Here is a 12436-nt window from a genome sequence, read left to right on the forward strand (position 1 = left end):
CTCATTACTGTATTATAATTCACCACTCTTATTCTACTTCAACAGACTGCTCTCAACTCGACCTTTCATTCATTCCTTGGCTAAAAAAAATCAAACTGTTACAGCGTTTCTTCTCTCTATCTCTTCATTCGCCTTTATTGCATCCATCAAGAAACGTCTTTAATCACATCTCTGGCATAAAAATTAAAAAAAAACTCAGTTTGCTATGAGTGTTCACTTTCCATCAACCATTCTTTTTTTCTAACTTCAGTGCCAACTCACCCCTCCCTCTCAAAGCAACCATCACACTCTTCTCCCTCCAAGCCTCCCTCTCACCTTTCTCAAAGACTCCTCCCTCACCTTTCTCCCTCAACACTCCCCCACTCACCCTTCTCCCGCCATTCACCCTCCTCGATCACCATTCTCAAAGTTCCCCCCCCCCTATCAGCCACAAAGCTGCCTCCTTCCCCTGCCCTCTCAATCCATCTCAACACTCCACCTCCTCAAATTCTCAACTGCCTTCTGCCCCTTCTATTGCCCCCTCTCTTACCCCTCTCCCCCAGCACCACAGAGCCTGTTCTCGTCCTCATCCGGCCCCCTCCCTGAGCTCTTGTGCAATCCCCCACACTCTTTCAACAACTCTCCTTACATCCCCCCTCCTCCCTCGTCCTACTCTCCCCCTCCCCTCCCTTCCCCTGAACCCAAAGCCTCCTCCCCTCCCACTTCATCAACAGTGTGGACCTCAAATATCTGGAAGCTTCACTCAAATCTTACAGATATTTACATACACGTTGCCACTGGACAAACCAGACATAATTTGCCTAACGGAAACTTTCCTTCCGCAAGACGTCTCCGACTCCCAAGTATCTCTCCCTGGTTACTCCCTCCTCCGGTATGACAGACCTGAGCCTCGTTCTGGTGGAGGAGTTGCTCTCTTCATCAAAGACTCTATTCCTCACTCTCAATGCACTGCCCTCACTCCCCCACACCCCCCAGGAATACCTCTGGCTAAGGCTTCCCTCCACTCCCACCTCATGTTTAAATGTGTACTGTACCGTCCACTAAACAGTGCTGACTCCATTTACACATCACTATCCAAAAACATGGACCAACTTCTATCTTCTCATCCAAACTCTCTCTGCCTCATATGTGGTGACTTCAATTGTCATCATGCCAGTTGGCTAGGTGTGGGTACCTCTCTCACCAGTCATGGCACTTCAGCAAAAGCTTTCCGCAATCCATTGGGACTGACTCAATCGGTCAACTTCCTGACCCGGATCTCAACCAATGGTACTCTATCTCTTCTGGATGTGATTTTGACAAATTCCCCTGAAAATATCTGCTGTTCTTCCTCCGCTCCAATTGGTCCTTCTGACCACGTGCTTGTCAAAGTCGCCGAGTCTGGCATTTCACTCAAGCCGACTGGCAGGATCTCCCATCGATACTTTCTCCAACATCAACTCATCCTGGGAATTCTTTCAAAGAAACTTGCTCTCCCTCATGCACAGATTTATCCCCTCTCGTCTTCAGTTGTCCTACCCTTCCTCCCGTCCTTGGTTCACTGAAGCTTGTGGTGAGGCAGTTGTCCTGAGACAACTTGCCTTTGCCTCATGGAAAGCAAACCCAACTGAGGGTAATCTCAGTTCCTTCCTTAAATCTCAGTTCCTTCACACACACAAGTGTGAATCTACGCTCAGGAGAGGCAGAAAACAACATCTTTCAAAGCTCAAGTCTGAACTCTCAAACCTCGCTCCCTCCTCCAAATCCTGCTGGCGTCTAATAAAATCTATTTCTGGTGTATATTCCCCCTCCACCCCCTCCCTGACCTCAAATGGCCACACTGCTGATACCACAAGTAGAAAGGCTGAATGCCTAAACTCGATGTTTGCATCAAAATCTTGTATCCAAAACCCATCACTTTCTGCACCCACCTAACGCAGTCACACCCAACTATCCCTGGACTCTGTGTCCTTTTCTCCTGACAAGGTGAAGACCTTGCTGTCAAACCTCGACTCAGATTCTGCAACTGGTCCAGATGGCATCAGCCCACGTGTCCTAAAAACCTGCTCCTGTGTGCATGCTCACCCTCTCTCTGTTCTATTCACCCTCTCATTTGCTCAAGCTCATCTTTCATCTGGTTGGAAATCAGCAAACATTACTGGCCTGCATAAAAAAAGTGCAAAAACAGATCCCTGCAACTGCAGATCAATCAGCCTTCTCCCAATCATCAGCAAGGTTATGGAATCCATCATCGCTTCAGACATTAAATCTTTCCTCTTCTCCAATGGCTTAATTTCTGATCATCAATTTGGTTTCAGACCAGGTCACTCTACTCTGGATATTCTGCTTATGCTCGCCCAACAATGGGTGGAGGTCCTCAATGCCGGACATGAAATCAAAGCCATATCCTGAGACATATTGCATGCTTTTGACACGGTCTGGCACCCTGCTGTGCTCACCAAACTCTCTTACTCTGGTATCCAAGGCCATCTCCACTCATGGCTCACAGACTTCCTCCCCTGTCACAGTCAACGTGTGGCCATAAATGGACTTCTTTCATCCCCTCTTCCTGTCCAGGCTGGAGTTCCTCAAGGTAGTGTTCTGGGCCCTGTTATTTTTCTGGTTTTCATCAATGATCTCTCCACCTCTCTGGAAAATCCTCTTTATTTCTTTGCTGATGACTCCACCCTCTGCCGTACCATCTGTCATCCCTCAGACTGGCAAACAGCAGCTTCTTCGCTTCCTGCAGATCTGGGTAAAATCACAAACTGGTCCAACATGTGGAACATGTCTTTCAATCCGGACAAATTTCACACTCTCACAATGTCTCTCCGAAAGGACCTTTTGGAAACCTCCCCATCCACTTTCTCAACAATTCTCTGGAAGAAGTCATTTCTTTCAAGCTACTGGGCTCACTATTTGCCATGATCTTTCCTGGGAAACCCACATTTCAAACCTCGCCTCCAAAGCCAGTCACTGGGAAACCAACTGGGAATCCTCCATCATGCAAAGTCCTTCCAGGACCCACCTGAGCTCTTGACCACATACAAAGCCTTCATCCGCAGCCTGATGGAATACTGCTCTCCCCTCTGGGCTGCTGTTCCTGCCTCCCACCTTTCTCGGCTTCATGCTGTGGAAACCAAGGCATTTCAGATCATTGCCATCTCCCATGATGAAGCTGAGTCTTTGGGCCTCTCACTCTCTTGCCATAGGCAGGTCGGTGGTCTTTCTGTCTTCTACCATCTCCTCTCCAGTCTCACCCCACCTGCTGTGTCTGCAAATTGTCCCCACCATATTTTTGCAGGGCGCTCAAGGTCCGCCAAGAACCCCCTTCTGGTAAAACTCCCAAAATCACGAATCACTGCTCACCTTCACTCTTTCATTCCTCTTTTTCCCACCTTTGGAATAAACTCCCTCACTCTAATCATTCCCATTCTTCCCTCCAGGTCTTCAAAACAGCTGTTCACCACCACCTCTTATCATCCCCCATCCAAATCCTCGATCTTTTCTCTGCCCGTTAATCCACCCCAAACCCACCTCCTTCAAATTCCCTGTTAAACTTCCTGAAAGTCCCTGTGATGTCCATCTTGTATACCCCGTCTTCCCTGCCCCATCCCTCTCCTTTCCACAGATCTCCAAATGTCTCTGTTCCCCACTGTTTTGTCCTTCCCACTCCCACCCCTCTTGTTTCATGCCCCCCCCCCCCTTGCTGTGCATTGTGTGTTAGCTCTCATACAAGCCTCGACAAGGTATACAAAAACACAGCATCAGAAACCTTTCTTTACTTATTTACATTTTTAAAAAATTTACATTAATTATGCAGATTATCTGATGTACAACACATCTGCAAAACAAATCGACTTTTGGGACAAAACCATGTTGACTTTTCAGGATTATTCTTCCATTATTTTTACCAAATATAACTAATTATGTTGCTGAATGAAAAAAACATCACAAATTATTTTGTTGGTAGGTTGTTCCTTCATTCGTTTGTTCATTCGCCAACTGATCCTACAGTTTCTGCTGATCCTGACCAAACTGCAAAAGTACTCGGTGACTCCGAGGGAATTTCCAAAGAGGGTGGGCAGGGGAGTGGGAATGACATAGGTTCAAACTGTGACTGAAAGTCACGTGGGTGAAATCAGTTTGTAGATGTGGTCTCTCATTAGTGAGATAACTAAACAACAACTGTGAATGGACAAAATATATCAATGGAGTGTTGTCACATACTTGGGGTGTAGTTAGGTCACATGTCTAATTTGATCATCCTTAAGAAGAGGGAGCCACCACAATAATGGTCCTAAATATCCCACTCACTTTGATGGAAATCACAAAAGAGGCTGAGCCACTTATCTCACACAACTGTAATCATGAAATTACTCAAAATAATGGTTAACCTCATAGCACGGACCTGCACAGAAAAAGAGCAGACCACTCCAGAGAGTAAATGATATCATGGCCAGAACAAGCATTTGGTCACCAGTGTTGGTATGCAATTGGGTTATTATGGCTTTTGGTGGTGGGAGATATTAACAATTCATATTCTACAATCCCGGTAATTAACGGTATTCACTTCAATAGTCAATAAAACACCAATTCTTAAACTTGAGATACTTGCATTGCAACGACTTCCTAATTACAAAGGGTGTTTGCCGATATAAACAAATCGCATATTGTTCCGATGTGTATTATCATTAATTACCCCGTGCGTGCAAATCTAATGGTGAGGTTAAGCAATTGGTTAAGGTCTGTTCGTCCATCTTTCTGTCATCAGTTCATACTCGTCAGTTTATGATGAAGGAACAACTTATTTAAATCGAATGTTATATTTTGAACACGAATCGGAACATGAATAGGAAGACAAATTTGCCTCTTTTTCTGTACTTTGTCTCTGCATTTGTTCCGATCGTGCATGCGCAGAGAGGAGTGAGATAATACTTGCAGTCAAAAAAATTGAAAATCATTCCAAACAGGAACCTTACTGTTTTAAGGATGTTAAAAAGGACACAAACAACAGGCACAGATAACTAACGTAATGTGTTGGATAGGGTGATGTCCTCGACACTCGGTAAAATGGTGGTAAAACCCAGAATTTATTTATTTATATGACTTTAAGCCTCCTTAAACTTTTATTTAAACTGAGTTGTATACTTGAACACTGAAGAACACAAATCACCTTCATAATACTTACAAGAACCTCCAGTTTTTCAGTACGGTACTTGCATATGCTCTGTAGCCTGTAGAGTGGTGTATGTATTAGGAACTGTCAAGTGCAGCCCCAGGGAAGTGGGCATGGCAAGTGAGAGGGTACAACACAATTTTCCGATTGACGCTGTGTTCTATGGTGATCAATAAAGCCTCTATCTCCTGAACTGTGACTTGACGTCATCGTATTACAATGTATAGGGGTGGTGCAGAAGAGTACTTTCCAGATTTTTTTTAAACTATTTTAAAATTCATTATTTTCTTAAAATTGAAGTATTTATCTGAACACTGTGGAGGATATCGTGTTCTATGAACTCTCTTTTTAAAAAAGTAACTCTGCAGTCAGTTTTTTTTAAAACACAGAAAACAAAAGATGTGTGTGCACACAAAAAGGAGTTGGACATTTGGATTCTCATTCTTTCGTTGTTTCAATCTCTTCATCACAATATGTGGGTTGCATATGTGGACTCGATGCCGAGAAGGCAGAGACGTCGAGGGGGAAAGCTTGAATTTTGCTTGAGCTTGAAGTCATACATGATGATGCGTCTCTGGACAATGACAAATCTTTTTGACCATAAAAGTCGATCTTCCAGTATTTGTTGATGTCAAAGTCTTTTAGGTGGGGGTTATGTGCGTCATATGCTCATCAGACTCTGGAAATCAGATCGTATCTTCAAGGTTTTCCTGACCTCCATTGTTAGTGATGTCCGAGATGAAACTTCTCTGTGCTGCCTTTGAATAATGCATCAATGCGTCAGAGCAGATAATCAAAATTCCTCTCGCTCGAACGTCAGAGTCTCTTACACATGGAAAACTGCATGGAAACAAAAATACTGCACTGGTCTGAAGTTTAAATTTAATATAAAATATAAATCATTTTATTGTGTTTATCGCATGCAATGATTCTCCAACAGAAGATCACATCATATCAGATGATTCTGTTATTTTGCATGGAATGTGAGAGTAAGGAATTGCGGACTTCATAATTACAATATATTAAGAAAGTGAGATAAATAAAATAAAAATTACTTTGCTCCTCAACCCGACACGGAGTGCATCAGGTTGGATGTACAGTATCGGTAAAATAACCAAGTACATAGAGATGGTAGGTGGGCTAATCAGGCCTATGTACTGTGGATAAAAGTGATGGATTATCAGAGTGTGAATGGAAACAGGTTGGGGTGATATGGTGCAGGTGCTGCACAATGACGACTTGTTTTGAAACATGTATCCACATTTGGAGCCAGCAATACTGGGATGACACAAACATTGGCCTGAACATGGGGAAAGTTGTTGGCGATACATCATCATTCACACGGTTTATACAAACACATCAAAGTTTGAGCAAAAACAGAGTCCCACGATGATTATGTTCCAGTTTGGGTGGCAACTGCAAGGTGAGGCCGAGACAAACCTTCGGAGTTTGCGTGAGACCTTCAAGTACTACTACCGACATCATATGGCTTACGAGCTCACCAATCTGATGTGACTACTTTAGCTTTGCAGATGTGTCATGGTAATCACGTTATATTGAATTACATACAAATGCATTATCTAACAATAAATCCTCACTGATAGTCTGAATGCTTGGTATAGTGTGATGCCGAAGAGACTTGCAATTGCATTAATGTATCGATTTACCTGTTTAATCGTGCAGACCCAAGTGTGTGCAAAGGCTTCTGACCACCCCAAATCACATCAAAGCCCCCACCAAAGCAGACCAGGTATTGGCCGAATTGAATCCAAATAATGACGACCAAATGCAGCCTGATACCACTCGCTGTCTGGAAACGCAAACATCAAATAGCCATATTTGAGCGCTGCTTTCTCTCTTTTCTTGTTACACAGCAAACTTGGGAAATATATGATTATGGTAAATTGGAACTACCTCAACCATGTAACCTAGGTTCTGTAAGTCAGGTTGTAATTATTAAAGTTGTTCTCCTTTGAATGACCTATTCTGGATTATATCTCCAACCTGACTATATACGTGTTACACTGGTGCTTTGCTGTCGATTGGATTGTACATTATGCTATCTTTCCAATCTCACATCATTTTTTTAGATTCCATAATCTTTATGGATTTTTAAAGATTCCACTGTACTTTTCAAAAAGTGAGGAGACCATTCTGAGCTTGTACCCTGGCTAAGTTCAAATATCCTGCACCATATCCTGAATGCTGCTTTGACTGGCTCTAGCACTGAGTATCCACCTGCCAAAGTGGAAAATTATATCAGCTTCGAAAACCTTCATGGCCAGTCTTGGTTGCCTCTGATGCCCCAGAAGAGTATGGGAAGAATACAAACAAAGATTTTTTTTCTGCCCCACAGAATTGGGACTACACGTATGTGCACAGTGCATTCCACTGCAGCCTGGCTGCGGCCTGTGTCCTCTTGTTGCCCGAGAAGAACAAGTCAGTGACTGCGAACCGCCCGCCCGAACAACTAACCTGCTGCACACTCTGCTGCTGTCCGTAGTACTTCTCACACCCTGCAAATCTGCAATCATTATAACATTCAGTGTAAACCTGTTTCGATGCATGATCATATATCTGAGACACTCAAATTGAGTTTTACTAATAAGTTCATCTTTAACGGTTGTAAGGTTTTGAAGCATGTGACTTATTGTGACCACGACTTGATCAAGCAGTTCATATTCCAATGAATATTATGTTGCAAACAAATGCATTTCTCTTTCATTGAATCAAATTAAATTGGTTTGATCAAAATAAATTGACCTTTCGTTACTTAAAAAAAAAATAGCCACGTGTGGGACTGACTGTTATTTCCCAAACAGGCGTGGTGAAAATGTCGGATTAGGGGGAAAGGGCCATGGTCCCCCTTCCTGAAGTGGTACAGTCATGGGAAGCACAACTTAAGTTAATGGCATGATCCTTATTTTTTTTATGAAGAGTTTAGTTTGCATCTGGCCGTCGTTTTCTGAGAAAATTTTGAAATATATTACCTGAATTTTTATGGTGAAACCACCCTTTTCAGCCTCTTATAGGGGGCGGATGTGGATGTGGAGCACAACCCCATGAGACCTCACTGTTCTGATGTATCATACCAAATTTGATCCATATCGGCCATGTGGTTTGTAAGGAAAATACGTTTTGGTGAATATGAGGTGTTAGGGGAGGGAGGCCGTGGCTCCATTTACAGGGGAGATAGGGCCATAGCGAGCAGAATTAAGGTTAGGACATGGTCTCGATGCCACATGGCCAGTTTGGTTTGGATACGGTTGTCGGTTTCTGAGAAGAAGAGTTTTAAATAAAATACCCATATTTGGAGCAAAATCCCTCTTTTACCCGCTTTGAAGGGGGCGCATCCGGATGGGGAGCACAACCCCATGAGACCTTACGGTCTTGATGCATTGTACCAAATTCGGTCCATATCGCTCAGGTAGGTGGGTAGAAGATGTTTTAGTGAAAATGAGGGATTTGGGGAGGTGCCCCCTTGACCCCCTTTCCGGGGGAGACACGGCCATGAGGAACACAACTTAACGTTATGGCATGGTCTCGACGTGTTGTGGTGAGTTCGGACTGGAGGATATGTCTGGCTGTTTCTGAGAAGAAGATTTTTGAATAAAAGACCAATATTTGGGGTAAAATCCCCCTTTTGCCCCTTTTACATGATGGAACATATGAATGGGGAGCACAACCACATGAGACTTTGCTGTCCTGATGCATCGTACCAAATTTGGTCCATATCCGTCAGATAGTTCATGTGGAGAAGATGTTTTAGTCAAATGTTAACGGACGTACGGCTGGACACCGGGCCCCACTCCACAAGCTTATTTCAGAGACACAACCTAACCACCAACAGGCATCCGCAACCATCCTTGACCATGTTGTGGAACATTGGCCGAGACCCTCACTTTTTTTTCCTTCCACCCTCACTTTATTTCACCTTTATTCACTTTTAAATTCGTTTTCTCCACAACTGTTTGAGCGATTGGCATGAAACTTTAAACATAGGATCACCTACCAATGGATATACATATATACATATATATTTTATATTTCATCAAAGTTACATGATGATTGGATGGAAAATGTGGCCGGCATTCCAAAAAGTCTGTTTTCTGTCGGCATGGGTTGCAGGGTGTTTTAAATCATAGGAATAAATGCCTTGACCTCAGTTCGCTCAGTTTTGACTGAATCATGAAATATCTGTTGTACATCTTGTACTACCTAAAGGAGAAGTGTCCATCCATATGTCTATCATGCCTTATTCTAAAGGGTTCCTGCTGTTGCAGAATAATTTAAAAAATGAATGCATTGGAAAGCTAGTAATCGATTTACTTGGTTGCAAATGTAATAATCGATTTACTTGGTTGCAAAGCTGATGATCAATTTACTTGGAACAAAAATTTGTGTCCGTTTCATCATAAAATGCCTGTTTTAAAAGAACGTCTTTCCGAGATGGAAGAAGAAGAAAAAGCAGGCCCTTGATTACAATCTTATGACAGCAGAAATCCTTTAGAATAAAGTGTGACAGACACGAAAGGAGCACACAAATAACAACAACCACAGTCATGATGATAGCAGCAAGAACAACAACAAAAAAGAGCGATCAGCGATTGCAGACTCTCGCCAGGACTTGTTTTGTGTGGTGTTCGCGGAGTTTGGTGCAGTGTATTTGTGTGCTGGTGTATGTTACGTGATTAATAATAGGAGAGGAAGTGATTGGGACCATACTCTGTGCAGAGCATTGGTGCTGCCTTTGCAGTCTCCTTTGATATTTGGCACAATCCTGGATGGATCGCCACTCTGACACAGGATACCAGCATGCTGGCACTCATTTTGCCGACCTCAGAAGGATGACAGGCCGAGTTAACCCCACCTGGTATTAATTCAACAGCTGAGCAGGATTTGAACTCAGGACCCTCGGATCCAAAGCCCGCCACCCAAACCAGAAAGCCAACACCAGGCATTGGTGTTTCTGCTTAGAATTAATAACAGACAAAACTGGAACTGTCACTTTATAAGTGCTGGCAGTGTTGATTGGGAACCAAGATGTTGCGTTTTGAAAGGACACTTGACCCCGACCCATGACGCTTATTATTATTGAATTGAATTTAGAATGGGACTAAAATAAATTCAATTCAAATCAAATGGAAGACCAAATAGGTACAGTCCTGCATTGGAGTAATCTGAAGGAACCGAAACCAGAAAAAAGCAAAGATGAAGTCATCAGGAGGAACATGGATAGGATTCACATTTCAACTGCTACTCCTCTACCATCAAACTCATCCAAGCATAGCCAAGTGAGCCTTATTCAAAAAAACTTCCTGCAAGAACTCACTTCTACTTTGACAGACAGATAAAGAAAGAGAGCAATGGAGTAAAAGAGATAAAAGAAAAGAAAAAGCAAGATTAGAATGAATAAAGACATGAGCCTGGTGTGGCTTAGTGGTTAAGGCAGTGGCTTGAGATCCTCAGGGGTCCGGAGGTCCTGAGTTCAAGCCCCGCTGGCCGCTGAGTTAGAATCAGGGGGGTTGACTCAGCCTGTCATCTTTCCGAAGGTCGACGAAATGAGCACCAGTATACTGGTAAAAAAAAAATCCCTGCGTGTCGAAGGCGACTAAAGGGTTGGCGTCAGGAAGGGCATCCGGCCGTAAAAGCATTGCCACAAGAAAGGGTACCATGATTGGAGCCCGCAAAAAGCTGACCCCTGCTCAGGGAAAAAGGCTTTAAAATGGTGTGATGATGATGAGAATGAATAAAGACAATTGTGAAAAAGTAGAAAGAAGTGTGAAATGAACAAAGAACAAAGACGTTGGGAAGAATGCAAATGGATAAATTTCAGCAATTACTCCCCAGGCTCAAATGCAGAAACAGGTAAAAGGTACAGATGTCTGTCAGTGAGGAAACACAGTCCACACAGCATTAGGATATGGTACAAACTTAATCAAATGGAAGACCAAATGCTGTTCGTCAAGGACATTATGTAAGGTTGCATTTTTTTTTTGCTAGAGCTAGTAAAAATTTGATATGATGTAGTTGACACTGGAGAATCAAAAAAGTATTTGCTACATTGTGTTTTTTTCATGTGCAAAAAAGTATTTCACCAGCAATTTCATAATGGTCGCCACTTTTTTCAATCTACTATACTAAAAAAATAGAATATGTTTGTATGTATGTATGTGTGTTTGTTTGTTTGTTCGTCCTTTATAGGCGGCTGAACCGTTGGATGGAATGAGATGAAACTTGGCATGAGTGATCCTTGGGACATGAGAACGGACATGGGGAGGGGGGCAAGTTCAAGGTCAAAGGTCACGGGGTCAAGGTCACCGGGTAACTTCAATTTCTCAATTTCATCGTATCGAGACGGGACCAACGCCATTCGACAGATAATCAAAATGAAATGACACAGTTCATTGACGACATTCACTTCCGACTTCTGCTTTTCGAGTTATGACGTCATGAATAGACTAAAACGTCAATTTTTCATGTTTGTTTGTCCTTTATAGATGGCCAAACCGTTGGATACAATGAGATACCTAAGCTGTTGGGGTTAGGGTTAGGGTTAGGGTTATCTAACCCTAACCCCAATCCCAACCCTAACCCTAACACTGCTTTTCCATTCCCTCCCCTCATTCCCTCCCCACCCCACGGGCGGGTACTGTCTAGTATTTTTACTAATATTTCAAGTTTCTTGACATTAAAAACTTGAATTGGATTAACAAGTTCGAATTGCGAACATACCCCGTGGGAGTTCATTTGTACAACTCTCAGGTGAGCGACAGCACGGATGACAGATAGTTTTGAAATTCGGTAAGATTTTCATCGCATCCGAAAAAGAAACCAGAACACCTTACAAGGGTGAGGCTAGTTTTATCATTTTCGATTTAATTTTGCGTTGGGCATCGCCCAGCGCATTCAAAAAAATTTTTTTTAAATAACAATTTAAAGAAAATGGGCCGAAAGGTTCTCGGCTCAAAGGGCCAGAATCGCACTTTGGGCTCAGCTATTTCCTGGGGAATGGTCTCTTGAATATACCTATCAAGTTTGGTTCGGTTTCTTTCACGAACAACCGAGAAATAGCAATTTTAAGAAAATGGGACGAAAGGGCCGTTTCTCGGCCCAAAGGGCTGGAATCACACTTTGGTCTAAGTTATTGCCTGGGGAATGGTCTCTAGAATATACCTGTCAAGTTTGGTTAGGTTCCATTTAAGAACAATCGAGAAATAGCAATTTTAAGAAAATGGGCCATTCCTCAGCCCAAAATCGCACTTTGGGCTCAGTTAA

At 42.9% G+C, this 12436-nt stretch overlaps 1 protein-coding gene across 3 annotated transcripts in view; it reads left to right on the forward strand.

Annotated features, from left to right (window-relative positions):
• Positions 1 to 12436, forward strand: part of MYMK (myomaker, myoblast fusion factor) — a 112170-nt gene that overhangs the window by 52304 nt on the left and 47430 nt on the right. For 2 of the 3 annotated variants that reach the window (XM_085854364.1, XM_085854365.1), the window contains exon 6: positions 7515 to 9292. The exons of the other annotated variant lie outside the window; for it this stretch is intronic. In XM_085854364.1, coding sequence (XP_085710490.1) covers positions 7515 to 7661 — 147 coding nt within the window. In that variant the 3' untranslated portion in view covers positions 7662 to 9292. Of the gene's footprint in view, positions 1 to 7514; positions 9293 to 12436 lie in introns of those variants that run through there. 3 annotated transcript variants of the gene reach the window in all.

Source organism: Eptatretus burgeri, chromosome 14, assembly GCF_056783735.1.
Source record: "Eptatretus burgeri isolate ZD-2024b chromosome 14, Ebu_testis_v1, whole genome shotgun sequence".
NCBI classification, from domain to species: domain Eukaryota; kingdom Metazoa; phylum Chordata; class Myxini; order Myxiniformes; family Myxinidae; genus Eptatretus; species Eptatretus burgeri.